The sequence below is a fragment of the Sarcophilus harrisii genome, chromosome 5 (assembly GCF_902635505.1).
Source record: "Sarcophilus harrisii chromosome 5, mSarHar1.11, whole genome shotgun sequence".
NCBI lineage: Eukaryota > Metazoa > Chordata > Mammalia > Dasyuromorphia > Dasyuridae > Sarcophilus > Sarcophilus harrisii.
In genome coordinates this window covers 74919919-74946789 of record NC_045430.1, presented here as the reverse complement: position 1 = coordinate 74946789, position 26871 = coordinate 74919919, and the positions used below count along the sequence as shown (strand labels likewise).

Sequence of the window (26871 nt, the reverse complement as noted above, 5' to 3'; positions counted from 1 at the left end):
GAAGTGACCTTTTGGTTAAGTGACTTGTCTAGTCCCAAAGCTAGGTAGGTAGACTTCTCCTTGACCTATCTGCTACCTGGGTTTGAAGTCCATGTTTTCCTGACCAGATCCAGGACTATTTCCATTGCACAGACCTAGATATTATCAGTGATAGGAAGGGGATGTACATATATGCCTTATTTCTTCAAGGCCTTTTGAATTGTAATATCCAGTGTACTCATTCTTTGGTAACACTTTTGAGAAACAGATAAGGCTCAGTATTCAGGAACCAGAGCCTTTAATCTTGAGCTTCAACTGGGCGATGGTTGATATTGTCTAGGGCTGAAGCAGTGGCTCTCTGCACTCTGGTGGATGAATTTAACTAGTTTATATTAAGTAAAGCGAGTTTAAGTATCTGATTAGAATTTAAGTTAAATGAATTTAGTCTACCTGATGAGAGTTTTAATGAACTGGTCTAGCCATCTGATAAACATCAGCGAGGAAGGCCGGAAAAGAAATCCCCAGGTACTACTCCTGGAGAATAGGCTAATACTGACCATTACTTGTAGACTTACCTAGGCATGGATAAAATAGATTTTAAACTGAAAAAAAGAGCAGGAAAAAAATCTAGGTGTTAGAACCTTAGAGAGCTGGTTCAACTTCCTACGCGGCTGGGCCCTCAGTCTTCACTGCCATAAATCTTACTCTTCTTTGAAAAGGGGTCCATTTGGAGAGCATGCAGTGATTCTTGGGGGCCCCGGAGTTTGCAAAGTTGGAGGAGAAATCTTGCCACTAAACCTAAAAGACTGTAGGGGGGGGGGTCCCCAGCATCTACTGGGCCACCAAGACCAACAGCACCAGGCCGAGAAGAATGAAGCCGTCACCTCCCTGCCATGCAAACTAATGTCACTAAGTGGTGGGCGGTGAGGGGAGCGGGAGGATTTGGGGGGGGGGGGGTCTGGGTTCTTCTGTTCTGGAAATCCCTGGTTCTTGCTAACTGGTGTCCGTTCAGTGGCCTCCTTTTCCAAACGAGACTGGACGGGCACACACTGGGGAGGGGGGAGGGGGCCGGGAAGGTTCTTCCCCTCCCCTTCTCTTGTGGGTAGGCGCGGCACATCTACTTCCCTGCTAACAAAAGTAGCTTTGCCGGGCTTTGCCTCCCCCGGAGCGGGGAGCGGGCCCCTTTGCCGGGCTTGGTGGGCGGGGCGGCATCGGGGTTAGGCACAGCCGGTCTAGGAACGGCCCTTTCTCGGGGCGGACACTGGCGTCTCGCACTCTCCCCTTTCGGAAAAGAGACAGGGGCGGAGAGGAGGCGCCTGGCGGGAGCCCGGGGAGATGGGCAGGGAGAGGACGCGCTGCTGGGGCAGAGTTGGGCGGAGGAAGAGCCCGGGAAAGGGGGAGGAGGCTGCGGGGCTGCGCTACGTCGGGCGGCCGGCCCGTAGGGAGGGCGCGCACACGCGCACGCTCGGGCCAGTCACGTGGCCGCCCGGGCCAGGCTCGCCTAACAGGAAGTGTCCCGGGGCGTGAGGAGGAGGCCAAAGCCGAGCGGCGCCTGGGACCCTGACCCGTGTGAGTGAGGCAGCGGGGGTGGCGGCCGGCGGGAGCGGGCAGGCAAACTTAAGCCGCGCCCCAGAGGGCTCCAGACCCCGAAGAGGGGCCGAGGAGAGAATGCTGAGTCAGAGCCGGGCGGCAGCCTAGCGGGGGGCGGGGCCGGGCGGCCGGAGCCTCCATCCTCTTTCCCTGGGCCGGGCGGGCCCTCCCACCTACCCAACCCCCCGCTCACCCACCCACCTCGGTCATCTCGTTAATGCGGCCCGCTCCTGCCCCCGCCGTCTAACGGGGGAAGTTTGGAACCGGGCAGGCTTACCGCCGGCGGGATTGGGGAGGGGGTCCCCCGCACCACCCCGGAAGCCGGAGCCGCTCTTCGCGTTTTCTTGGGGTCTTTCCCTAATTGGTCCCCTTGGCCCTTTCAGCTTCTCTCTGCCTCAGTGCGCCAAGTCTGTTGGAAGCACCCGGGAAAATGGGCACCTTTATCCCGGAGTCTTCCCTCTAACCTCCTCCCTACCTGTGGAGCATCGGCGCTGCCGAAGCCGGCCCACCTGGCAGGTACGGTAGCCTTGGTCTCCCCACGCGTGGAGGGGAGCGCCGCTCTCCCGCACGCCGCGCCTGCCACAGTCCTGCGGCTCGGAAGGGCTGCTGAATCACGCTTACTTTCGCAGCTCCCAGCGCGGGTGCTTTGAGTCGTGTCTGAGGGTGCTTGCTGTGGTCCCTGCGAAACCACGTCCAGCTGCGTGTAGTGCAGCCTACGGCGTGATGCCCAGTGACATGTGTATGTGCGTATAGTGTGTCTTAGCACGGTCCCTAAGTTATGTAAGCGTGTATAGTTAGGCACTGATTGGTGCGCCCAGCATGATGCCGAGCGGTGTAAGCACCGGGGGGGGGGGGGGGGGGGGGGGGGGGGGGGGGCCGCACTGTGTGGTGCTATAGTAAGGTTCACTAGATGTGTTAGCCGATGCCTGATGTTAGCAGTGCTAGTGGGGTTATCGCACCGTGTAGTCTGGGTAGCATGGCGCCTAAGGGTATAGTCACACGGAATCTATCCATATTGGATACAGTAGCGTGGTGCCTAATGGCATGCGATATATTGTATACCCATGTACTAATTAAATATACTATAGCTTGATGCCTAATGTAAACATAGCATAGTTGCACAATACGGTATAATACAGCACGGTGCCTAATGATTATATATATGTGTGTGTGTATGTAAAATACATGTGTAGTAATATACATAATACATATATAATAATGATACATAATATACATATGTATGAGATAGATATATAACATAGTCACATAGTACAACATAGCATGGTGTCTAATACCACACATTATTATATACATTTTACCTACTGACATTCTTAAAAATTCTCCCAAGATATCTGGGAATTTACTGACCAGATTTTTTCTGTTAAAGACTGTGTCTTAAACCAAAACAACCCTGACTTTCATTGATTAGTCCAACATAGGTCCCCAGCCAAGCTCCAAGTGATCGTTGTTTGGGGCTAGATTGACTCTGAGTGAATGAAAATAGCAGTCTTTTTTTTTTTTTTTTTTTTTTGCCAGAAACCCTCTTCTCTTCTGAATACTTTTATTTATTTATTTAGTTGTGGATTTTGTTGTTTTGTTTTCTGACTAGGTAAAAGAGGCCATTCTTTGTCACCATTTACATCTAGCTTTGATTACTGAATGGGTGTGGCCCAAGTTAAACTGACACCCGTAGAAGACCTTAGTTTAAAAAGGCCAAGTCTCCCCCTTCATCCAGGGTCATCTCCAGTCCTGGCTCTGTAGAAGAAAGTGAGACAGGTGACCTTGCGCAGCTCTCCCTCGCTTAAACCTATGGTTCACTTATGTGTCTTGTCCTCACTTCCCTAATGTCTTGGTCCTCTTCCAAAATGAAGGACTAAACAACAATTATATAGTATAGTCATATGCTAATTAGTATACTATAAAATGGTGCCTTAATGAATATATACACACTATAGCACAGCAACTGCTAGTATGTTGTGGTATAATATACAGAGTAGTAGCATATAAATGAAATTACTTTATATCTTATATACTATATAACATACTGTAGCATTTTATATGTGTGTATGTGTATAAAGAAAAAGTTCTAAATTTAGGCAATGTATTTGTTGGAATCTTTACTAAGGTGTTAAGACATTACTTTGCAAGGTGTTAAGACATTGGAGTTAATTTACTCTTAGAAAGAATTATTTTGGGCCAGAACCTGAAACAAGATACTAAGTGGAACTGATTGAACAATGCTTGTGTTCACACCTTTAGAGAGCTCCAGTATCTAAGTACTCAATGGAGTTCACACGAGAATTCAGGGCTGGCTTAGTCTGAATTCACACCTCTCTCAGGACCAGAGAGTACTCTGGGAGATAACCCAGAATCCCTCTCCCTCCAGAAGGCGGAGTTAACCTTTGGGAGATCACATAAATGAAGGAAGCTCTTGGAGCAAAAGGAGAATTTCTCCAGAACATCAACAGGGCTCTGGAAGAAAAGACTACTTCTTCAGGTGGGACAGACTGGAGATTGAGAAGCCACAAGTCGGAGCTGGCTGGAGGCTGAAGAAAGCAGAGGCAAAAGCCAAGGACAAAGCTTCAAGATCTCTTGGAGCCAGGCAGAGAGATAGGTTTGCATTTTTAGCAGCTGGCTGCGATTTTGGATCAATTATTGATTGCAACTGAGACTAAGGCTGCCTTCCAAGAAAAACCACAACATTCTGGCGCCCAAACAGGGACCTCTAGGTCCCTGTAGGTGTCTGCCTTAATCTTTGGCCAGTGACTGGGCCAGCTGGCACCTCTAATGACAGTACGATCTGCACCCGTGTCTACTAATCCTTTTAACGGTATTCTGTTCACATAAATAGTGAGCATAGGTCAGTCATCTGTCACCGCTGCAGTCCAAAATATAGAGTAGGAGGAGCAGTGGGAGGCTGCTTCGGACGTACGTCGGGCCTCAGGCCTTGCCACCGCCATGACCATCTGCCACTTCTTCCTGCAGGGCCGCTGCCCCTTTGGGGAGCGCTGCTGGAACGAGCACCGGAGAGGGGGCAGTGGCGGGGGTCGGCCTCGGCCGCAGCAGTACCCGGCGGTGCCCTCCGGTTGTAGCCGAGGGGGATGGAGCAACAGTTCTCGGAGATATTCTGATGTCATCCAACCATCTAATTTCTCCAAATCCACAACTCGGGGGGGCAGCAGAGATCCAAGGAAGACATCCTTTGGGTCCTTTGACTCAGGAGCTTCAAGTAGTGGAAGCAGAAATGTGGGGTTTTCTCAGAATAGATTCTCTTCACTGAACTCTAACCAAGTGGATGAAGAGGATAAACTGATTGAAGGAATAGTAAAGGACATGGAGGTTTGGGAATCTTCAGGGCAGTGGATGTTCTCTGTTTATTCACCAGTGAAAAAAAGGCCAAATATATCAGGTTTTACAGATATTTCACCAGAAGAGTTGAGACTTGAATATTCTAACTATATAAGCAGCAATAACTTACAAAGCTATCTGAATTCTATCCAGCAATTAGTAAACCTGTGGAAGAGCAGGTTACTTGAGCTGAAGAACATAAATTCAGCAACCAAAGGAGCATTGTTTTCTAAACTGAAGAATGAAGGGGGACAAGTGGTTCCTCCTACCTTTGGATTTCAGAGTCAGCCAACCTCCACATTCGGTTCAGCAGCCTTCCCAGGGAGCAGCAATAACAGCAGCAGCAGTGTCCAGAATTTCAGTTTTAAGCCCACTTCGGGATTTGGGGCCACCCCATCAGGCAGCAGCACCTCTGTCTTTGGCTCACCGGCCTCCCTGGCACTCACGGCTGCATCTTCCTCCGGCTCGACAATGACCTCCTCCACTCCCACTTCCTTTGGGTTTGGGAAGTCCTCCACTGTCTCGGCAGCATCTTTTTCATTCAAAATCCCGGAAGTTTTTAGCTTTGGATCAGCTGGGTTTTCAGGATTTCCTGCTTCTTCCCCATTAAGCACAGCAGGTGCCACCAGCACCCCTGCTTTTGGGGGAGAGGGTGGCGCAACAGGGGGGGGTGGCTTCGGCCCCTCGGGCTCGGGGGCCAACTTGTTTGGACTGCCCACCAGCGGCTTTGGGCCCGGTGGCCCCTCCTCTTCTGGGCCGCCGTCCGGGGCCGGTAACACAGCTGAGAACCTGTTCACACCCAAGAATGAACTGACAGCTGAGGAGCTCAAACAGTTTGTGGCAAAGAAGTTTACATTAGGGAAGATTCCCCTCAAGCCACCACCAGAAGGGCTTCTGAGCGTTTAAAAGGACACTTTAAGGAAAGGGGGAGCCACCAGTAACCCTAGAGAACTTCTAAATTAAGTTCTCTATACCATTAATTTTTTAATTTTTGATAAAGATGCACTGGCTCCAGCAGACAGGTTTTATAACCCACCAGAAGAGCAGTGTCCAGTGCGAGCAGCTCCACTATCTCTAGATAATCGCCAGGTGATGTGGAGAGAGCCAGAAAGTGGTGAATGGAAGAAGGGACCAGATAGGTTAATTGCTTGGGGAAGGGGATTTGCTTGTATCTCTACAGGAGGAGAAGGAATCAGATGGGTGCCAACGAGCCGTATTTGCCTTGATCATCAGAGAGAAAGAGAAAAAGAAAAACCTCTAAACAAAGGAGAAGATTCAAGAAACATTTGATACTGAAAGAGCATGGATGATAATGAGACTTTTAAAATCTATTATTGGATTCTTGGCACATTAATGGACAATGGACTTCATTGGGACTATTTCTAGGACTTATGGACAATTGTACAAATTCTCTTGTTGATTCATGTTATTTGTTACATTGCTACTAGACTGTGTTATATTGATGGACAATGGGTTCCTTTTGGACTATTTTTAGAACTTATGGACATGTATAATGTTGTATATGAAAAATTGTTTACCTCAAAGCTTACAGGAATCATTGGATTCCTGGCACATGAACTAATGGACAATGTTTTAATGTGTAAATTCTCCTGTTAATTCATGTTGTTTGTTACACTACTACTAGCCTGTGTTATATTGCTATGTGCTTATGTAACTATGTGTAATGCCTCCCATATTGATGGATTTATGTACACCTTGTTTCAAGTGAGCCCCTTTAGAAACCTCCTAATCTGATTTGATTTTCTATTTCCTTTGGTATTTTCATCTCCCTTTCTGAGATGTCAGGGAAGGCGTGATCACCTTTTTGGAGTCCTCACCTCCTTAAGAAGACAAGGAGGTTATGACCACCTATGTTCTAAATCAAAAGAAAAGGGGAGATGTTGGAATCTTTACTAAAGTGTTAAGACATTACTTTACAAAGTGTTAAGACATTGGAGTTAATTTACTCTTAGAATTATTTTGGGCCAGAACCTGAAACACAAGATACTAAGTGGAACTGATTGAACAATGCTTGTGTTCATACCTTTAGAGAGCTCATAAGTATCTAAGTACTCAATGGAGTTCACACGAAAATTCAGGGCTGGCTTAGTCTGAATTCACACCTCTCTCAGGACCAGAGAGTACTCTGGGACATAACCCAGAATCCCTCTCCCTCCAGAAGGCAGAGTTAACCTTTGGGAGATCACATAAATGAAGGAAGCTCTTGGAGCAAAAGAGGAATTTCTCCAGAACATCAACAGGGCTCTGAGACAGAACACTCTGGAAGAAAAGACTACTTCTTCAGGTGGGACAGACTGGAGATTGAGAAGCCACAAGTCGGAGCTGGCTGGAGGCTGAAGAAAGCAGAGGCAAAAGCCAAGGACAAAGCTTCAAGATCTCTTGGAGCCAGGCAGAGAGATAGGCCTCAACTAACCGGGCTAATTCAGAAGGAGAAATAAACGTTTGCATTTTTAGCAGCTGGCTGCAATTTTGGATCAATTATTGATTGCAACTGAGACTAAGGCTGCCTTCTGAGAAAAACCACAACACATATTAAATTTTAAAGAGTTATATCTGGATAAATAGTAAATTGTAGCTTGTCTGAAGCAGACTTTTACAAGAATCTTGGCTTTTCAATAATAGTTCTGTTTTAATATACAGGTATGATTGCAGCGAATTTAAATTATTATTTTGTTCTTTGAAATACTTTACATTTCCCTTGGCTTAGAAGGGAGTAGTAATCTCTTGAAATCTTTTTCTGAAAATTTACCCAATTTGCTTTTATCTTCTGTTCTTTAAAGATCCTACAAGTAAATCATTTATTAATCTTTACAAAGAAAGTTGGGGAGCAATTTTATAGAAAGAAAATCTAAGGGTAGTTTTTTTTTTTTTTTTCAGAACTGTCATGTAATATTAGAGCACACAGATTAGTTCTTTTGAAAGTGTATAAGCTGTCAAGACACAATCATTTAATGTTTTTTCATAGTTCAGCATTTCAGCTTTTAAGATAGTTGTTGAGAACCCATTTGAAATCAGACTGTATGCTTAGAAGAAAAAATAATATACTTTAGATGTATGTATATATCTTATAAATATTTACAAAGACATATATCTTAAATCTTTTTCCCTCAGTATTTGAAGTGGATCCCCTAATCGAGCAGAAATGCAGAGTACTTCTAATCATCTGTGGCTCCTATCTGATATCCTAGGGCAAGGAGCCACTGCAAATGTTTTTCGTGGAAGACATAAGGTTAGTGTGGGGAAAATTGTAGAATTTGAGAACTTTATATTTTTAATGTTTTTTTTTGTTGTTGTTGTATATAATGTTCTTATAGAAGGAGTCTACTCATTCAAAAATATTGGCAGTTTGGTGTTTTTTTATTTTTATTTATTTAAATAATAAAAGATATTTTAAACAATATTTGTTTTCTGAATGAAATTGGGGACCAAAATCTGCGTCGGGGAGGGTTAATTAATGTTTAAATTATTGGAACATAAGAATGGATAGGTAGAGAACCTTTAGAATCAAGGTAAAAGTTTGGGTTTTATTTCAGGCAGTACAGAGCCTTTCATACATTGTTGAACTGTAGTGAAATGATGAAACTAGAATTAGAAAGATTTGCTGGCAATAGTATACAGGATAGATTGGAAGTAAAGAGAAGTAGGGAAACCAACTAGGAAGGTGCATGGATCAATTCAAAAGAGTTTGAGATATGTTGATAGGATTAGGAAGGAAGATAGTGTGAATCAGATTTCAAGGGAAGAAATAATAGAACTTGGAAATACTAGATAAAAAAGAGACAAGAATTAATAACAATTCCAGGGTTCCTAACACTGAAAAATCATAGGGAGAGAGAAATGGAGTGTGATGGTAGTGGTTGTAAACTAATGTCATTCATTTTGTAAATTAAAGAAATCATTTTATACTATTAAGATAATCTCTTAATTTGTTAATTATGAGTGTTTGGAATTTTGTACATAGGACTTTTAAAAAGCACAACAAAACTGTTATAAGAACTCCTACTCCCTGTTTTTATAATCTTTTAAAACATCAGGGATTGTACTAGGTGCTTTCTGAAGTCCAGCACAGTGTGAAGGCTGGAGATAAAGGATGAACAAAGGAGACAGCAATATATAAGTAAGCATATGCAGAACAAACATAAAAAGAATTAATGGTAGGAATAATAGAAGTTGAAGCAATCAGAAAAATATTCATGTAAAAGGTATTGCTTGAGCTATGTCTTGAAGGGAAAAAGGGATCTGAGGATTGTTAGTTAAAAGACACAGGCTTGAAATATACTATGCCATATGTGAAAAATAGAAGGCCATTTCGATCTATAGTGTTATAAACTACTTTTTATTATAAACCTTGAGGAATAAGTGAAGGTTGAAACTCGACATTTCTTCATGGAGAGTCAGAACTAGAAGTCACTGTTGTGGTTTGTGGGCACTTCAGAGCTGAGATGAAGACATGATAACAGCTTATAGTTTTCTAGCACCAAAAAAAGGTAGTATTATGATATAAGAAAATAAAAAATTAACTTTTAGCTTTTTGTAAATTAAAGTCTTTTTATAATCTGAGTATAAACTGGATATAAACTGAATATAAAAAAATTGATTGTTTCTGTTCTAAAACTGACTGTGCTTGACTCTTGCATGTCAATGGAAAGATAGTGTCACAGAATTTGGCACTCAGAGAATACCTCACTATGTTTCTTCTACTCAGCTAGAAGTGGTATCAAGAAAGAGAGTTGAAAATTCATAGAATTTCAGGGACTCTTTGAAGTCATCCTAGTTAGATTCATGCCAAAGTAGCAATCATCTCTACAATATCCCTATTAGTTATATTGTCCTTTGCTTCAGGCATTCCAGTACTATAGAATTCACACCTCCCAAAGTGGTCCATTGCATTTTTAGATAGTTCTAATCTTCCATATCTTGAGCCAAAATTTAGCTCTATAAGTCTTGTTTAAAATCTCTCTAAGTTCTTCCTTTTCTTCCTGTTTCTCCCTTTTGAGGTCAAAAAAAAGCCCAAAGCTTATGTCTGAACCTTCTGGTAGGTTTTCAGATATTTTGGAATTATGTTTTTCTCTTGTAAGCCTTTTTATTTTATTTTTTTTTTTAATTTTTTTTTGAGGAAACAGGTAGTTTATGTAGTATTTGGCTGAAAAGATTTTCCAGTAAAAGTAACATGGGACTTGAAGGTCTCTATTTTCATTGGTATGGAAAAGGAAAGAAACCTTTTCTTGTTGAGATTATACTGTATTCTTTTCAAAGCCAGTTAATGATTCCATGTGTAGAAAATGCATGTTGCTCTCCTTTTAAGAAAGTGGAATGGCTGGAGAAATACCTTTCCTTCTCTTAATTACCAGGGAGAACGAAGTATTCCCTTAAAGAATGGAAAAAGTACATTAAGAAGAAAACAAGGTCTGAAAAGAGAGGTCTGAACCACTGTCAGAAGGTTAGAGAGTAAAAGGAAGTTGCCTGGCAGGGAGGGGGGGGAGAGAGAAGGAAAGAAAGAACACTGACCTGGCTAAAGTTATGTAATAGATTTGATCCTCTCCCCATTGAGGGTAGAACTAGATGCTTTGAGGAGAAAGCAGAAGATTTATGAGGGGACATACAGATATCACCATGAAGAACTTAGTGTGCTGACCACAGGAAACAAAGAAATATGCTATTGTCACCTGTCTACTAAGGACCTTTTGTCAACTTAATGTGAATAAAACAGGTAGTATACTCTTTCCTAGGTTCTTATCTGGGATGTAATTGGGTTTTCATAAGACTTGTTGAATTTGACTTATAGTATTGACTACCATTTAATTGATAACTAGTGACTACCATTCCTAGTGATTGATGAAGGAACATGTGATTCTGCCAGAAGAAACCTGTTAAGCATCTCTGGGATCATAAAGCCCTTAGGCATGGATCTTAAAAACCTTGAAGATATTGAAGGCAGAGGTGATATTTTCATCACTACTGTATATTGAAGGCATAGACTTTAAAAAAGAAGATATGGAAATAGCAGTTGTTAAAATAAGATTTGGATTGTGCTGAAACTTACAGTACAGACGAGGAATGGAGCACGCCTGAGAGACATGAAAGAAAATTTAGAAATTTACAGATGTGATCAAAATGAGTTTGAAACAGAATTGAGAAATTTGTACCTATAAACTGCCAGGACAAATGCTACAGAGTAACGTGATATAGAAAGAATAACAGTGGAAGAGCTGGTGATTGAAAGGAAAAAGTATCCAGAAATTGGGAGAGGGATGATAACGTTGTAATGCTGAGTCCCAGGACATTTTCTCTACCCAGTGATCTTTATTGACAACCATCATCTTCCTCCCATATTTCTTAGCTCATGATGACCAAGATCAGTATTTACTCTAGACTTTTTTACTGAGCTCCAGTTTCACATCACCAACTGTCTATTGGATATTTTATATTAGAGATCTCCAAGCCACTTGAAATTAAACAAGTTCAAAACAACTTCCTCTCTTGTCCTTCAAACCCATCTCTCTTATGATCTTTTCTGGTTCTGTTGAAGATACCACCAGGTATTCAGGTTCACAACCTCAGATTTAACCTCATTTCACAACTTGACATATATGGCCACTAATTTATTATAATAGCCACCTAATTAGTGTCTTCCAAGGCTCTCCTTTCTGTAGTGTATGCTTCATATAATTGTCAGTTATTTTTTCCTAAAGTATAGGTATGACCTTGTGATTCTGTAGTCATTAAATTCTAATACCTCTTTGTTTAGTATAATAACTAAAGCATAGCATTTACTGTGTGCCAAACTAAGCACTTTATAAATATTTTGTTTGATATGGCAACTCTGAAAAGAAAGTGCAATTATTATCTCCATTTTTCACTTGAGAAAATTGAGGCAAACAGATATGTGTGTGTGTGTGATAAATATGAGATAATTGAGAAGGTGGCACTAAAAATAGGGTTGGGAGAGGCTTATTGTAGAAGGTGGAGTTGTAGCTGAGACTTGAAGTAAACTTAAGTACTGGAGATTTTAAGCCTGGGAGAAACAGCCAATAAAAAGGCTACAGTTTCTTATTAATAAAAACAAAATACTATTCCCTTCTGTTTCCACATTGATCATGGCAACTACAGTGGTGGATCAGAAAGGCATCCTTGCAGGGCAATGGAAATTCTATAGAACTTGACTGAACATCCACTTCGTAGTAGCTAGGTTTTTTATATCTTGCATGGCAAGTGAAGTGAACTCATTGAGAAGAAATTGAAACCAAAGATTAGTAAGGCATTAAGTAGCTAGTTTTACTTAGTAAATTTATGACTAGGCTTTAATAAGTGAAAATTGGATTACTTAATGAACATGTAATGATATGATCCTAAAACAAGTTTTCTTAAATTTAAAAAAGTCTTATGGACTTCTTTGACAGTCTTATGAGAAATGTACCATGAATCCCTCAGAATGATAATTTTAAATGCATAGATAAAATAGACCAAGGAAATTAATTATATTGAAACAGTTAAGTTCATGGATATCAAATGAAGAATTTCTGATGTAGAGGGTTGAAAGCTTAAGACTAAGATATTGAGGAGCAAAATTATAAAATATTGCTTTTTGAACAGACTTGAATTTGAAATTAGAACAGTCTTGCCCAAACTATGGTGTTCATTTATGTGTTTCTTCCATAGGGATAATTTCAGCCCTACTGACAAAAGTAAGTGTTTTTGCACTGAACTTTTCAGAAGTGCTTTTCTAGGGCTCCCCTAAATTTGTATTGATAAATTTATTATTTTAAAAGACAGAATGGCATGTATAGAGAGCTGGTCTCAGTCAAGAATAATGCCCTTCAGGTTAGAGGACTGGAACTGCTATGGACATTGTGTGAACACTGTCCAAGGAATGCTGATATTTTGGGGTGTTCAGGTAGCTGTAAAGGGAAAGATCTTTCCTTCTAAAGATGAGGTATATCTAGACTGTTCTCATGATTAGAGTTCTTTGGACTTGGGACTAGTGGTGTACTCCAAGGGCCTGTATAAGAGGAAGTCAGCTAACTTGAAATAGATTGACAGTGAATATGGGTGTAAAGCAGCAAGAAATTGATCAAGGCTTTAAGTTAGATCAAGATGAATAAAAATAATAAGTACCCAAAAAATCCCTTTGACCTTTTGCTATGCTGTTTTTCAAGTCCCTGTATACAGTATACTTGGGATGCAAGTACAAAGAAAAAATTAATCCCATTCACCAAAAGCTTCTATTCTAGTGAAGGAGATAAGTATATATGAAAATGTATATATAACAAAATGTAAAATTGATAAATGTTTACAAAGCAGTTAATTACAAAGTAATTTAAGCAGGAACAATAACAATTGGGAATCTGGAAAAACTTAATGCAAAAGATGGTGATTGAGCTGAATGTGAAAGGAAATCGAGACATAGTGAGGCAAAAATAAGGAGTGAGTAAACCCCTTGGCTTACGGGAAAGCACAGAGTTGAGACTCAGTGTCATGAGTATTTGTCCTGTGTGAGCAACAGAGAGAAGACCAGTTTGGCTGGATTTCGGCGAGTAAAAGAAAGCCCTGGAATTAAGTAAGGGGATAATCAGACCTTATTTTAAAGGAAATTTGCTTTGGCAGCAATGAGCAAGATTGGACTGTAGTAGTAAAGGACTTGAAGCAGAGTCCACTTAGGAAGCTGTTTAACTAATATAGGTGAATGACAGTGACGTCCTAAACTAAAGTAATAGCTGTATGAGTCAACAGAAGAAGTTAAATGTGAGAGATTGTGAGGAAAAGTGACACGATTTGGATAAAGTGAGATGTGAATGATAATTTTACAGTTGTGAGACTTTAACTTGTGAGACTAGAAAGATGGAGGAGCCATCAACAGAAATAAGGAAGTTTAGAGGACGGGAGATTTTAGAGGAAATGATGACTTCTATTTGGGACATGTTAAATAATTTTAAGATGTCTTTGGACTTGCAAAGTCTAATAAATGATTGATAATGCAGTGTTCCTGCTTGGAGGAGAGACTGAGGCTCTTATGGAAGAGTCATCTACAGAGAGGTGGCACAAGTGACAGCTCATAAGTGCTGGTGATGTTACCAAGATTGTGTAGAGAGAGGAGACCCAAGAACAAAATCTAAAGGAACACAGTTGAAGGACATGGTATGGATGATGAACCCAAGGAACCTGAAAAGGAAGAGTAATACAGGTAGCTGGAGAATCACAGGAGAATAATACCCCCCCAAAAAAAAACCCAGATGAGGGTATCTAGAAGAAGGTGATTATATCAAGTTGAACTGTGGCTGAGATCAAAACATATGAGGATTGAGAATGAACTATCAGGTGTGACAGATCCTTGGTAAATTTAGAGAAAGCTTTTTCAACTCAGTGGTGAAATCAGAAGACAGAGTAGAAAGACCACATGGAGGAGTGGAAGTGAAGTCAGGGTATAATATGGACAGCTTTTTAAAGGAATTTGAGAAAAGGAGGAGGGACATAGTTTAACTCATTTTCTATATATATATATATATATATATATATATATATATATTTTTTTTTTTTTTTTTAAATAATATATTTGAGAAAGAGGGAAACATGTTGAAACATGTTTAAAATAACTGTTTATATACATCCACATACATACATAGAAGGAAATTGTTGAAATAAATTATATGATCAAATCAAATCTCATTTGAATCTGATAGTTCCATGAAGTAAATACTATTATTGCCCTATTTTAGAAATCAGGAAGCTGAGGTTTAGAAAAATTAAAGTGATCAAACCCATTGTATCTAGGGTAGGATTTGTTCCCAGATTTCTCAACTTCACATTCAGCACTTTATCCACCATACAGTAACACTTCAAGGCACTTTGCATTTGCCATGGACACTAATGGGAGTGAACTACAGAATAAAAGAAGCAGTTTTAAGTCCAAGGAAGAACCACCTTCACTCATCCTGAATGACAGCAGAAAATTGATTTTAAGCTAGCAATAATTAAACTATATATATCGCTTAAGGCTATCATGGAGGCTGTTTTGGGTCATTGATCTGGAAAGTTTCTTAGTTGAGTGAATTGTTTTTGTTTTAAATGAATGTTTTTGAGTCCTCCATCCACATTTTGATTGCATTTTTTGATTTCTATTATAGGAGTTGTTAATTTTTGGGGGGACCCTTTTGGCTGTTGGTCTAGCTTAGTCAAAAGCTTTATCAAAGGATTATTTGTAAATGCATAAAATAAAATATATAGGATTACAAAGGAAACTAATTAAATTGGAACTATTACTGTTTGCAGTTATGGTTGGACCTGAGAGTGAAATAAATAAGTTTCACTTTCTGTTTCCTTGTGATTTATTGTTTATTTAGAGTTGGAATACTTCTCTTTTGGCATGTAAATTGTCACCAGTGCCAGGAATATATGACAATGTTTTCTTTGAAATTTTGCAGAAAATAAAAAACTTTTAAGTAATTTAAACTTTAGGGGCATATATATATATATATAATTTGAATAACTATTGAATAGGAAAGATTCTTAATGATTCACTGTAGTTTTTTTTAAAAAGATATAATCCTATAAAAGTGGCATAATCTGTAAATTAAATCTTTATACAAGATGAAGATAACAATATTAATAGTAGTTGTTTAGTCTGAAAAAGAAGACTTCTCATATCACTTTCTTGTGGGCCTAGTTGATATAATCATATAGCATTCAGTTTCTGTTATTTTGTTAATAATTTTTCTGTTTACATCATTGTAGTCATTATGCTTGTGTTTCTGATTTTTCTTATGTTAACTTTATGTCCATTCATGTAAATCTTGCTATGCTTCTCTGCATTCATCATATTCTTTATTTCTTACCATATAATAATAGTCTATTAATTTACAATTAATGTACCCAACATCATTTTTTCATATAGATTGATTTTTGTGTATAGTGTTTCAGTTGTATTAATTTTTATGTCTTTAAGCACTCAAAATAATATATGTTTCTGAAGTCATAGCATGAAGTTTCTACTGGTAAAAAGCTATTGGTATCCCATTCTTAAGTATGTAAAGCATATGTCATATTTAAAATTAGATTTTGTTCAGTCTTATATGTAGATTAAGAACTTCCTTAGCTATGATATGCCCTTTGTGCCAAATAATTTATAAAGTCATGAATATATGTAAAGATTTTTATTTTATATAATCTTTTTAATTGGACATTTTTCTCTTTAGAAAACTGGTGATTTATTTGCAGTCAAGGTATTTAATAGCATAAGTTTCCTTCGTCCTGTGGATGTTCAAATGAGAGAATTTGAAGTCTTAAAAAAATTAAACCACAAGAATATTGTCAAATTGTTTGCTATTGAAGAAGAGGTAAGTATTTGCTATATTTTAATCAACCAGTATCTTATGTTTATTGTAGATATGCAAGTTCTAGGTATTAATAAGTATATAGTCGTTGTTTTTTACTTTTTTTAAAAAATAGATTTAGTGCTATTTAATGTTTCTGGAGTGCTTCACAGTTTACATAGTGCTTTCATTTGTTTCCTTACAGTAATCTTCTGAGGCAGGTAAGGTTAACCTCAGTTGATAGATGAAGAGCCTGAGTTTCGGAGAAAGTAAAAATGACTGCTCAAGGTCATGCAGCTTATAAGAGGCAGAATCCAGTCTTCTTTTCCTTTCTCTTCCTTTTTGCTCTTTTAATCCCCCTTGAAGATTAGGAACTTTGTTTTGTTTATAACCATTCCCTTTTTCCAGCCACCTAATTTCTCCCTATTCCTTGTTTTCTTGAGTTTGATGTATTTCTTCATCAGATTGTGTATCTGATCAATCCTCCTTTATCCATTTTAGGTAATAGTGAAATTCATCTGATACCTACCATCCCATTTCTTTCTCCTTTCTCACAGTCCTCAGTTATTAGAAATCATTCCGTTAACTTTCCTCCTTTCTACACTTACTCTTCCTTGTCTTTCTTGGGACTTTGTTTAGGGAATTTGTTTTTCCCAGTATCTTTGAAGACATTAAAGTTCTGAAAGGACATTTGTTTCTTTTTTCTTTATTGAAATGTTGGCCTTATATCGTCATATACCTCTGGGCTTTGTGTTTTCTTAGTTTATAATATAATTTCCTTTGTTCTTTATTTGTTGTGAATTCTCCTTTTTCATTTTTGATATTGCAATTTGGTTTTTCTTTTTAAATCAAAGTTGATTATATATTTTATTAGTTTTCATAAAAAAAAATTTGTTCTCTGTTCTCTTTACCTCTGAATTTTTATTCTTTTGTTTAGATTTTGATGTAGTTGGTTTTCAAGGTTTTGTTTTGTTTTTTGTTTTTTGAGTATCATGCATGATTTATTGGTCTGTTCTTTCTCTATTGATGAAAGTACTTAAATATTTAAATTTTCCCATAAATACAGCCCTGACTGTATCTCAGTAGTTTTGGCATTTTGTCTCATCTTTGGCAAAGTTATCTATTATTTCTATTTATTTAACTGTGAGTCTGTTCTTCAAATTCTTTTTCTTTAGCTATACTTTTTAACTGCACTGTGGTCAATAAAGATTGTATTTAATATTTCTGCTTTTCTCTATTTGTTTATGACTTGCTTCAAACCTGTTCAACAGAACTGGCCCTGGCTATACTGCCATATCCTACTTTCAGAAAGCTATGAAGCTCAAGACCCATATACTGTGATTTGACTCCCCCTCTTAGAGCTTGAAGACTTCCAAGTTATTTACCAGAGTTTATACTGTCTCTGGGGATGGGCTCTTACCCACTTTTTTTGATTGCTGCTTCATGTTAATACTGTGCTTATACTTGGTTCCATATGTGTTTGCATATGCATAGGATGTAGGAGCTTAGTTTATTTATTAATGTTCTCTCTGAAGGAAGAAGGGAGAAAGAGGGGAGGAAACAGGGAGCTACCGATTCTCTTTGGCTTTCATCTTTCCAACTTAACCAGAAGTCAAGGCAGTGCCTTTAGATAAAATTAAAAGTTTTAGAAATGTGAGCACTTCTTTTGAAGTGCACAGTCTTAGTGCAGCCATAGAAGTAGTTTGACAGAGGAAACAAATATATAGTACAGACCAGTGGTTTTACTTATTTATTCTCTGTAAATGAATAAAACTTTATGTAAGTAAGAAAAACATTAAGTACAAGTACGGTTTTTATAATTATTTGCAAAGACAGATTAATTTCTATTCACAAACTTTTACTTGTCCTAAGTTCTCTGCATGCATTTATATAACTGCTGACAGCACCTAAGGAGCACTGGATTTGGAGTCAAAGGCCAGGATTCAAATCTGCCACTTGCTAGTAATGTGACCTTAGGCAAATCATTGTAACTTTGGACCTCAGTTATCCATCTGTAAAATGAGAACACTAGGCTACATGAGTTTTAAGATAGCTTTAAGTTGAAAACCTCTGATTCTGTGGCATAGAAACTAAGTATTTTATGGCTATATTCTATACTGTGTCCTTTTAGGAGCCATGAAAAGTTTTCAGTGTTAAAAAGATGAGAAAACAAAATTCCTTTTTAACATTTATCTTCACTGTAGCCACACTGGGCAGGCTAGACTTTTGGCTAAACAGATGAGGGCTGCTCACATAGATGTACCAGTCAGTCAGTTTAAGGATATGATTCCATCCTTAGGGCAGGTATATTTGTCAGCAGGAGTGTTTCAACTTGAGTGTTTAATGTTAAAAATTGTTTTCTATGTAATAATGAACCTTTTTAGATACTATTTACTAAGAATTGTACTTTGGGAAAACTACTTATGAAATTTTAAAAGGGATGATGATTATCCTTAAATTTGCCCTTGTTTTTAGTAGTTCACTTTCCTGACTCAAGACAATTTTAGAAGATCTTTAAGTATAACTAAACGCCAAATTTCCTATAGGAAAGTCGTCTTACAAATTATTGCAGTAAGTCTTGCAAATGAGAATGAAGTTACTGTGTCTCAAACTGGTTATTTGTTTCTTTTTCTCAGACAACCACAAGACATAAAGTACTTGTTATGGAATTTTGCCCATGTGGTAGTTTATATACTGTTTTAGAAGAACCATCTAATGCCTATGGACTACCAGAATCAGAATTTTTAATTGTGTTGAGAGATGTGGGTATGTTGAATTCATTTTTGAAACTGAATCTTAATTCCTTTCAGATCTCTCCATTCAGAGTAATAAGATCACATTAGAATAGTTCTGGGCACAGGATTACTTTTTATTCCTGATCCTAATCAGCTGCTAGCACCTAAATACCTTGTATTTTAAAATTGTGTCTGCGCGCATGCACATGCATCGTCTTTCCTGATCTAATGAAAGCTCCTTGAGAGGAGGAATTATACCATTTTTTGATATTTGTATCCCCAGCAAAATATCTGAGATACATAGGTGCTTAATAAATGTTTTTTGATCAATTGTAGGACAAATAGATTTTCAGTAGTGATATAGTTTGTCCTTTCCACATTACAGTTTTCTCCATTTCAATTTTGATGTATCCAAGGTCAGCATAAGAAATTAAATGGAAACTTGTAGAGAGTTTTGTGTGGAAGCCACAGATGACATGTGAGGACCAGTTCCAACACAGAAGAAGTTTGAACACTTAGAAATGCATGAAAATTGTGTATTGTATATCAACTCAAATTTTACAATAAGATATTAAAAGCAAAAGAAAAAATTCAGACTACTTCTCTGTATGAAGGAAGGACCAAAAAAAAATTTACAACAATTTTTCATAGTATCTAATCCCCATGGAAGGAATAGCTAGTTCTCGTAATCTATTCTGTTAACAGTCATTAATTTATAGTTATTAATTTTTTGAATACATAAGAGATATGAAAGACTGAATTTAGAAATTGTAACCCAGAAAGGAATCTTACAGTTTTTATATTTAAGCATATTTTTATCATGCAGTTCCCTAAAATCATGGTAGACTATTAAAGCATTCTTTATTCTACTCTGTTATATTTTTCCTCCCATATTTAAGATGTTTGAATCACACCCACAGTAAGTTGGTCCATATTATTAACTTTTATACATATATATACACACACAAAATTAAAAACCATATACATGTATACATACAAAAATTAAACATATACACAAAGAATATACAGAACCTTCTTTGTTTTGTTTTATATTTGGTGCTGAAGTGGGTGGAATGAATCACCTCCGAGAAAATGGAATAGTGCACCGTGATATCAAGCCGGGCAACATCATGCGTGTTATAGGGGAAGATGGACAATCTGTTTACAAACTGACAGATTTTGGTGCTGCTAGAGTATTAGAAGATGACGAACAGTTTGTTTCTTTGTATGGCACAGAAGAGTATTTGGTAAGCTATTATTTACAATTGTTGTCTAAAGAAATTGATGTAAAACATAATTCATCAACTGGGAGAATGAACCCACAGTGGAATGGATAATGAATTCAGGATTCATTATTCTGAATGGTTCAGGATAATGAACCTATAAAAGAAGGTTCATTATCCAAACATTGTCTTCCGGGGTTATAGTAAATGTAGGAAGATCTTATCTCTTATAACTGCATTATCATTTGAAAGAGGAAATTTTTAAATTCAGTTTTGTTAAGGGTTCCATGGTTCTTAGCACTACTGATGCCCTTGTTAGCTGTGTAAACCAAAGTTCTGATTTGGAAACACACAAAAGTAAGCAAAGCCACACTGAAAAGACCTTGGGCAATGCTGAATAGTTTTCCAGTTGAAAAACTCCAGATTTTTTTCTTTATGAAGTTAGAAATTATACAACTTTTCTTGATCTCTACCTGGTTTCACTGAAGTGAGTGTTTCCTCCATTGCCTCAGATTATAACCCTGGCCACATTTGATTGAGAACTTTTCCAAATTACTTTGCTTAACCTAATGGTATTTGAACTTCTCCAAACTTAGCTGGGCATTGGTTCATGGATAGATTTAGGGCTGAAAAACACATCGATGATTATCTAGTTTTCCTCCTTTCGCAGTTGAAGAAACTAAGACATTTAAGTAGTTGCCCAGTTACATGGGTAGTAAATGATAAACTGAATGTGAACTCATGTCTAGTCCTTGGATGACATCCTGGAACGTCTGCTTGAAAATTTGCCCAATCTGTAAGACCTAGTCAACTTTATACTCTTCATTCAGGATCATTTACATGCCATATTGAGGAGGTTGTAGAGGAAAACATGTCAGATTATAAAAAGTGAGAGTAAATGGATTTAATAAGTAATTTTAAGAAATTGTCATCCATTTCCCATGTGCCTCCCAAAATTATTATTTTTTTAATTGTTCACCTTGCTGCATTTAATAATTATAGCTTGAAATATAAAAGGGCAAATTTCTTTTATGTACATTTTATCATTTAGCTATTTTTTAAATATTTCCTTTTCCGATTTGTTTATTCTGTGTTACATAACACATTGTGTCTGATCAGGTCTAACTTCAACTCAAAAAACTGATTCCTTTTTGTATTTAAGATAAAGTACAAACACTCAGGCAATAAGTGTTTTTTATCAGAGCTCTTATCTACTTTTGCAGTTTTATTTTCTATTGGGCAATTGGGATTAAGTGACTTGTTCAGAGTCACATAGCTAGGAAGTGTTAAGTGTCTCAGGTCACATTTGAACTCAGGTCCTCCTGACTTCAGGGCTGCTGCTTTCTCCACTGTGGCACCTAACTGCCCCTGCAGTTTTATTTTAAAAATTCATTTTCACATCCAAATTTCAGCAAAACTAGATGACTAGTTATTCTCCAATCTCAGTATTCCATCTCCTTTATCCATGTTTTCAGTCAAATCAGTCCCCATATCTGAAACATACTAGTCTTTTGTTATCTCAGTATACTTAGTTTCAGCCAAGCTGTCGCTTTCATGAAGCCATCCTAAATGTATTATTCTTAGTATTCTCTCCCTTTTTGGTTACCTTGGCATTACTTGCCTGTGTATATGATGCATTCTCAAGTGAATTATAAACTATTTGAAATCAGGGACGTGTGTGTGTGTGTCTGTGTCTGTGTCTCTGTCTCTGTGCTTTCTCAGTGCCTAAAATATCCTAGGTATTTAGTAAATGTTTTTCAAATTGAATGTTTTAATTGCTTCTAATGTGTTAAGGAATATCAACAGTATATAGTGTGAACCGGTTGTATACCTATAGCGTATTTTATATGTGTGTATATACATTACATATGTATTCAGGTGACATGTGTGTGTGTATGTGTGTGTATAAAATTTGAATATCTGTAAATTGTGGGTATATTTGATAATCCTTTATATGCGTACATAGAAAATTTTTGTCTATGAGATACATTACCATATATCACATCTGTATTTTCACATTTTTCTTTCAGCATCCTGATATGTACGAACGAGCAGTGCTAAGGAAAGATCATCAGAAGAAATATGGTGCAACAGTTGATCTTTGGAGCATTGGAGTAACATTTTACCATGCTGCAACAGGGTCACTACCCTTTCGCCCTTTTGAAGGACCTAGACGAAACAAAGAAGTCATGTAAGTAGTTCTTTCATGTAGAATTCTAAAAAATAAGTTATTTATCTCTGATTTTCAAGCCATTTTTTTTATCAAGGAATATCTTACCTAAATATATATGACACACACACACACACACACACACACACATACACATGTGTATGTATATGTAAATGCATATAATCTAATATGTGCAATATACATAATTTTTGTGTATAAATTCTACAGTATGAGGAAATTATATAAATGTCATATTATTTGTTTGCTTGCTTATTTGCTTTCATTTTTAATAGCTTTTTATTTTACCAAATACATGCAAATGTTTTTCAACATTCAACATTTCACTTTTCTCCCATCCCCTCCCATAGAGGAGGTTTAATCTAATATAGGTTAAACGTGCAGTTCTTTTAAATCTATTTCTATATTTGTCATGCTGCCCAAGAAAAATAGGATCAAAAGGTAAAAGAAAAAAAAAAAACAACAAAAATAAGATGAAAATACTATGCTTTCACCCATATTCAGTCGCCATAGTTCTCTGTCTGGATGTAGATGGCTCTTTCCATCACAAGTCTATTGAAATTGCCTTGAAGCACATAATTGTTGGAAAAAGTCCAAGTCTATCACAGTTGATCATCACATAATCTTGTTGATAAACATCATATTTCAGAACTATTCTTTGTATATAAATTTTAAAGGACAGATGGTATCTTCTTTTATCTTTTTTTCTTAATAAATTTATTTATTTTTAATATACATTATTTAATGAATCATGTTGAGAGAAGAAGTAAAGCAAAAGGGAAAAACCATGGGAGAGATAAAAAACCAAAAAAGTGAACATAACATGTGTTGATTTACATTCAGTCTCCTTAGTTCTTTTTCTGGATGCAAAAAATTTCGGTCCAAAGTCTGTTGGGATTGCTTTGGATCACTGAACCACTGAGAAAAACCAAGTCTTTCATAGTTGATTATTGTACATTCTTGCTGTTATTGTGTACAATGTATTCTTGAGTTTGCTTGTTTTGCTAAGCATCAGTTCATGTCAGTCTTTCCAGGCCTTTCTAAAATCAGCTTATCATTTTTTATAAAACAATAACATTCCATTATCTTCATATACCACAACTTGTTCAGCCATTCCTCAATTAATGAGTGTCTGCTTGTTTTCCTTTTTCTTTTTCTACCACAAAAAGAGCTGCTACAAACATTTTTTAATATAGGGATCCCTCCTTTAAGATTTCCTTGGGATGTAGACCTAGTAATTGTACTGGCAAGTGATATTTCACTGCAATTGTTTTCCTATCATTTTAACTATTTAACTTAATTAAATCCTTTGTACCATCATTAAATATATAGTTTTCATGAATTTCATTTAATTTTAATGCTAGTTGCAACTGTTACATTTTTTATATTATTTGGAGGAGGATTTTGAGAGGAAGTGAGGTTGGCTAAGAAAAGGCTGTTTTATCCAATACTAAAAAAAAAAATTACTCTAGCAGCTTTTCTGTGATAGAACAAATAACCATTTGGACAAAAATTCCATGTCAGGAACTGATTTGTTTTGTATTTCCCAGAAGGATATCTTGACAGATGTAATACTAAACATTAAAACATTAAACATTTGGTTCTTATACTAAAGAGGCTTTTTCAGACTATTTGCAATTTACCAGTAAAGTGTAACCTCATATTGTACCGTTGTTTATATGGTTAAAATATCATCTTTTAAAAAGAAATTTAAATTATGAAATGCTCCAAATCACTAATAATTAGAGAAATACAGATTTCAACAACCCAGAGCTTTTATCCCCACTTCTATCTTATTGGCAAAGAGAAATGTTAGAGAGGCTTCAGAAAAGCAGGCCCTCTTGATCGAGTTGTGAATTGGTCCAGCCATTTTGGAAAGCAGTTTGGGATTATATCCAGAAAGTTAGCAAACTCTGTTTATAGCCTTTCACCTAGCAATATTACCAAAGAGATTAAAGAAAAAAGTCTTTAAAACAGATCTTTTTGTGGTGGCAGGAAGCTAAGGAAGAATACATCATCTGGGAATGGGTGAGGAAATTGTGGTTTAATTGTAATGAAATGCGATTGTGGTATGAGAAACGTTAAGGAAAGCATGACTCTAGAGAAACCTGGGAAGACTTGGACACAGAAAGAAATAAGCAGAAACAGGAGAGCAGCATACTTTATTAATAGCAATACTGTGAAAGCAAACAGTTTTGTATGATCTAACAGTGCTGATCAACATGGTGACGAATCCAGGTTCTGGAAGAAATAGGATGAAACATATGCCCTGCTTTCTGAGTGCCATATAGTGAATAACAGGCAGAATAAGAGAGAGACATGTGTTTGGACATGGCCATGAAAGGAAGCTGTTTTGCTTTGACTGTGCATGTTTGTTACAAGGGCTTTTTTTCCCCAATGGGAAGAGAAAATGGTTGCTTGTAAATTAAACAACAGAAAGAGAACATTTAATTTTTTAAAAAATAGCTTATTTAGCATAAGCCACGCAGTGAATGAGAATAAAAGGATTGTGTTTCCAGATGTTTGAATTCTATCCTTGATCCATAGTGTCTCTTTAACCATTTAAGTTCTGAAGGCAGTGTTGTAGAAAAGGTGCCAACCTGCTTTGATAGAGGAAGCTTCTTTTCTTAGGATATCTCCCTGCACCAAAGAAATCACAAGTCTAGTTCCTGCCCCTAACTTCTTTGTATTTTCCACAGAATTATTACTTTAATTTCTCATTATGGCCAGATAAAGACTTTTTATACCAGTGGAAAACAAGCACTGACAGCTTTTTTCAATTTTGAAAATGTTTAAATCTGGGTGTGATGACAGACTGTGCCTACTATCTACGTACAAGCTTAAATGTTAGAGAGGCTTAAACCTACAGCTTAAACTGTACAAGCTTAAAACTAAGTTCAGGGTGTTTCTTTGCCCAAAAGCTAGAGACTTAGTGAAGATGTTTTGCTAAGGAGTATCCGTGAAACATGAAAATATAAGGGGACCTTCAGTCCTTCACAACCCTCTTCTGCTTCCACAGTATTTGGAGCACAGAGTATTAAGAAATATAGAAATCTTAGCTTATTTACGTGAATAATATGATCATTGACACTCAGCATATTATCTGTATTCAGTGAATACTTAGGTGACTCACACTTTGAGCTGATCATCTTAGTATTGATGCTCAAAAGTGAATCAAGAAATTCTAACAGCATGTAAAAGGTCAGCCCATAGGTTCACTTCAAAGAGGTAGATCAACAAGTTGATCATTATTTTTATTTAGAATTAAAGACAAATAATATTTAATGAACTTGATCATCTACCCTTTAAGTGCTCACTATTAGTAAATAAATAAAAAACTCTAAATATAATTGCAGTGCATGAAACAATCTGACAGCTAGGTGACACAGTGGATGGAGCACCAAATTTCAAATCAGGAAGACTTGATTTCAAGCCTGTCCTCATACTTATCAGCTGTGTGATGCTGTGCAAGTCAGTTAAGTCTATTTTTCTTAGTCTTCTTGGAGAAGGAAATGGCAATCACTCCAGTATCTTTGCCAAGAAAACTCCAAATAGGTTCATAAAAAAAAAAAAAAATGACTAAACAACAACATGAACTGATATTTACTGCAAAGGATGAAAAAATAAATTCTGTGAATATGTCAAGATTCTCCCAAAGTAATTCATTATGCCTTAAAAATGGCAAAAATTTATAAAATACTGAGAAATCTTATGCCTATTTATCAGGAATGCTTCAAGAAGAAAGTTGGAAGACATTAAATGTGGTAAACACCAACATGTAGAGTAGAAAGACACTTTTTTTTTTTAATAGCTTTTTATTTACAAGTTATGTATGGGTAATTTTACAGCATTGACAATTGCCAAACTTTTTGTTCCAATTTTTCCCCTGCTTTCCCCCACTCCCTCCCCTAGATGGCAGAATGACCAGTAGATGTTAAATATATTAAAGTATAAAATAGATACACAATAAGTATACATGACCAAACCGTTATTTTGCTGTACAAAAAGAATCGGACTCTGAAATATTGTACAATTAGCCTGTGAAGGAAATCCAAAATGCAGGCAGGCAAAAATATAGGGATTGGGAATTCAATGTAATGGTTCTTAGTCATCTCCCAGAGTTCTTTCACTGGGCATAGCTGGTCAGTTCATTACTGCTTCATTGGAACTGATTTGGTTCATCTCATTGCTGAAGATGGCCAGGTCCATCAGAATTGATCATCATATAATCGTGTTGTTGAAGTATATAAGGCTCTCCCGACCCTGCTCATTTCACTCAGCATCAGTTCGTTTAAGTCTCTCCAGGCCTTAGGAAGTACACTTATTTAATTTTTATTTAGAGGATCTGGGTTCATACCTACCTCTGCAGGTATGATCAAATAATTTATTTTCTCTGGTCCTCTAGAGGGAGCCTCTAAGTTCTCTTCAAGGACTAAATCTAAAGTTATCTGAATATCACAGAGAGTGAAATTGGTGTTACT

At 37.3% G+C, this 26871-nt stretch overlaps 1 protein-coding gene and 1 pseudogene across 3 annotated transcripts in view; both read left to right on the top strand.

Moving 5' to 3' along the window:
* The first annotated feature begins 1389 nt into the window (after positions 1-1389).
* The window catches only part of TBK1 (TANK binding kinase 1), a 53712-nt gene continuing 28230 nt past the window's right edge, over positions 1390-26871 (top strand). For 2 of the 3 annotated variants that reach the window (XM_031940907.1, XM_031940910.1), the window contains exons 1-6: positions 1997-2085; positions 8050-8167; positions 16128-16268; positions 18881-19010; positions 20045-20226; positions 22233-22393. In XM_031940907.1, coding sequence (XP_031796767.1) covers positions 8081-8167; positions 16128-16268; positions 18881-19010; positions 20045-20226; positions 22233-22393 — 701 coding nt within the window. In that variant the 5' untranslated portion in view covers positions 1997-2085; positions 8050-8080. Of the gene's footprint in view, positions 1549-1996; positions 2086-8049; positions 8168-16127; positions 16269-18880; positions 19011-20044; positions 20227-22232; positions 22394-26871 lie in introns of those variants that run through there. The other variant, XM_031940908.1, reaches the window with a different exon arrangement.
* LOC100913824 lies at positions 4210-5898 on the top strand (annotated as a pseudogene).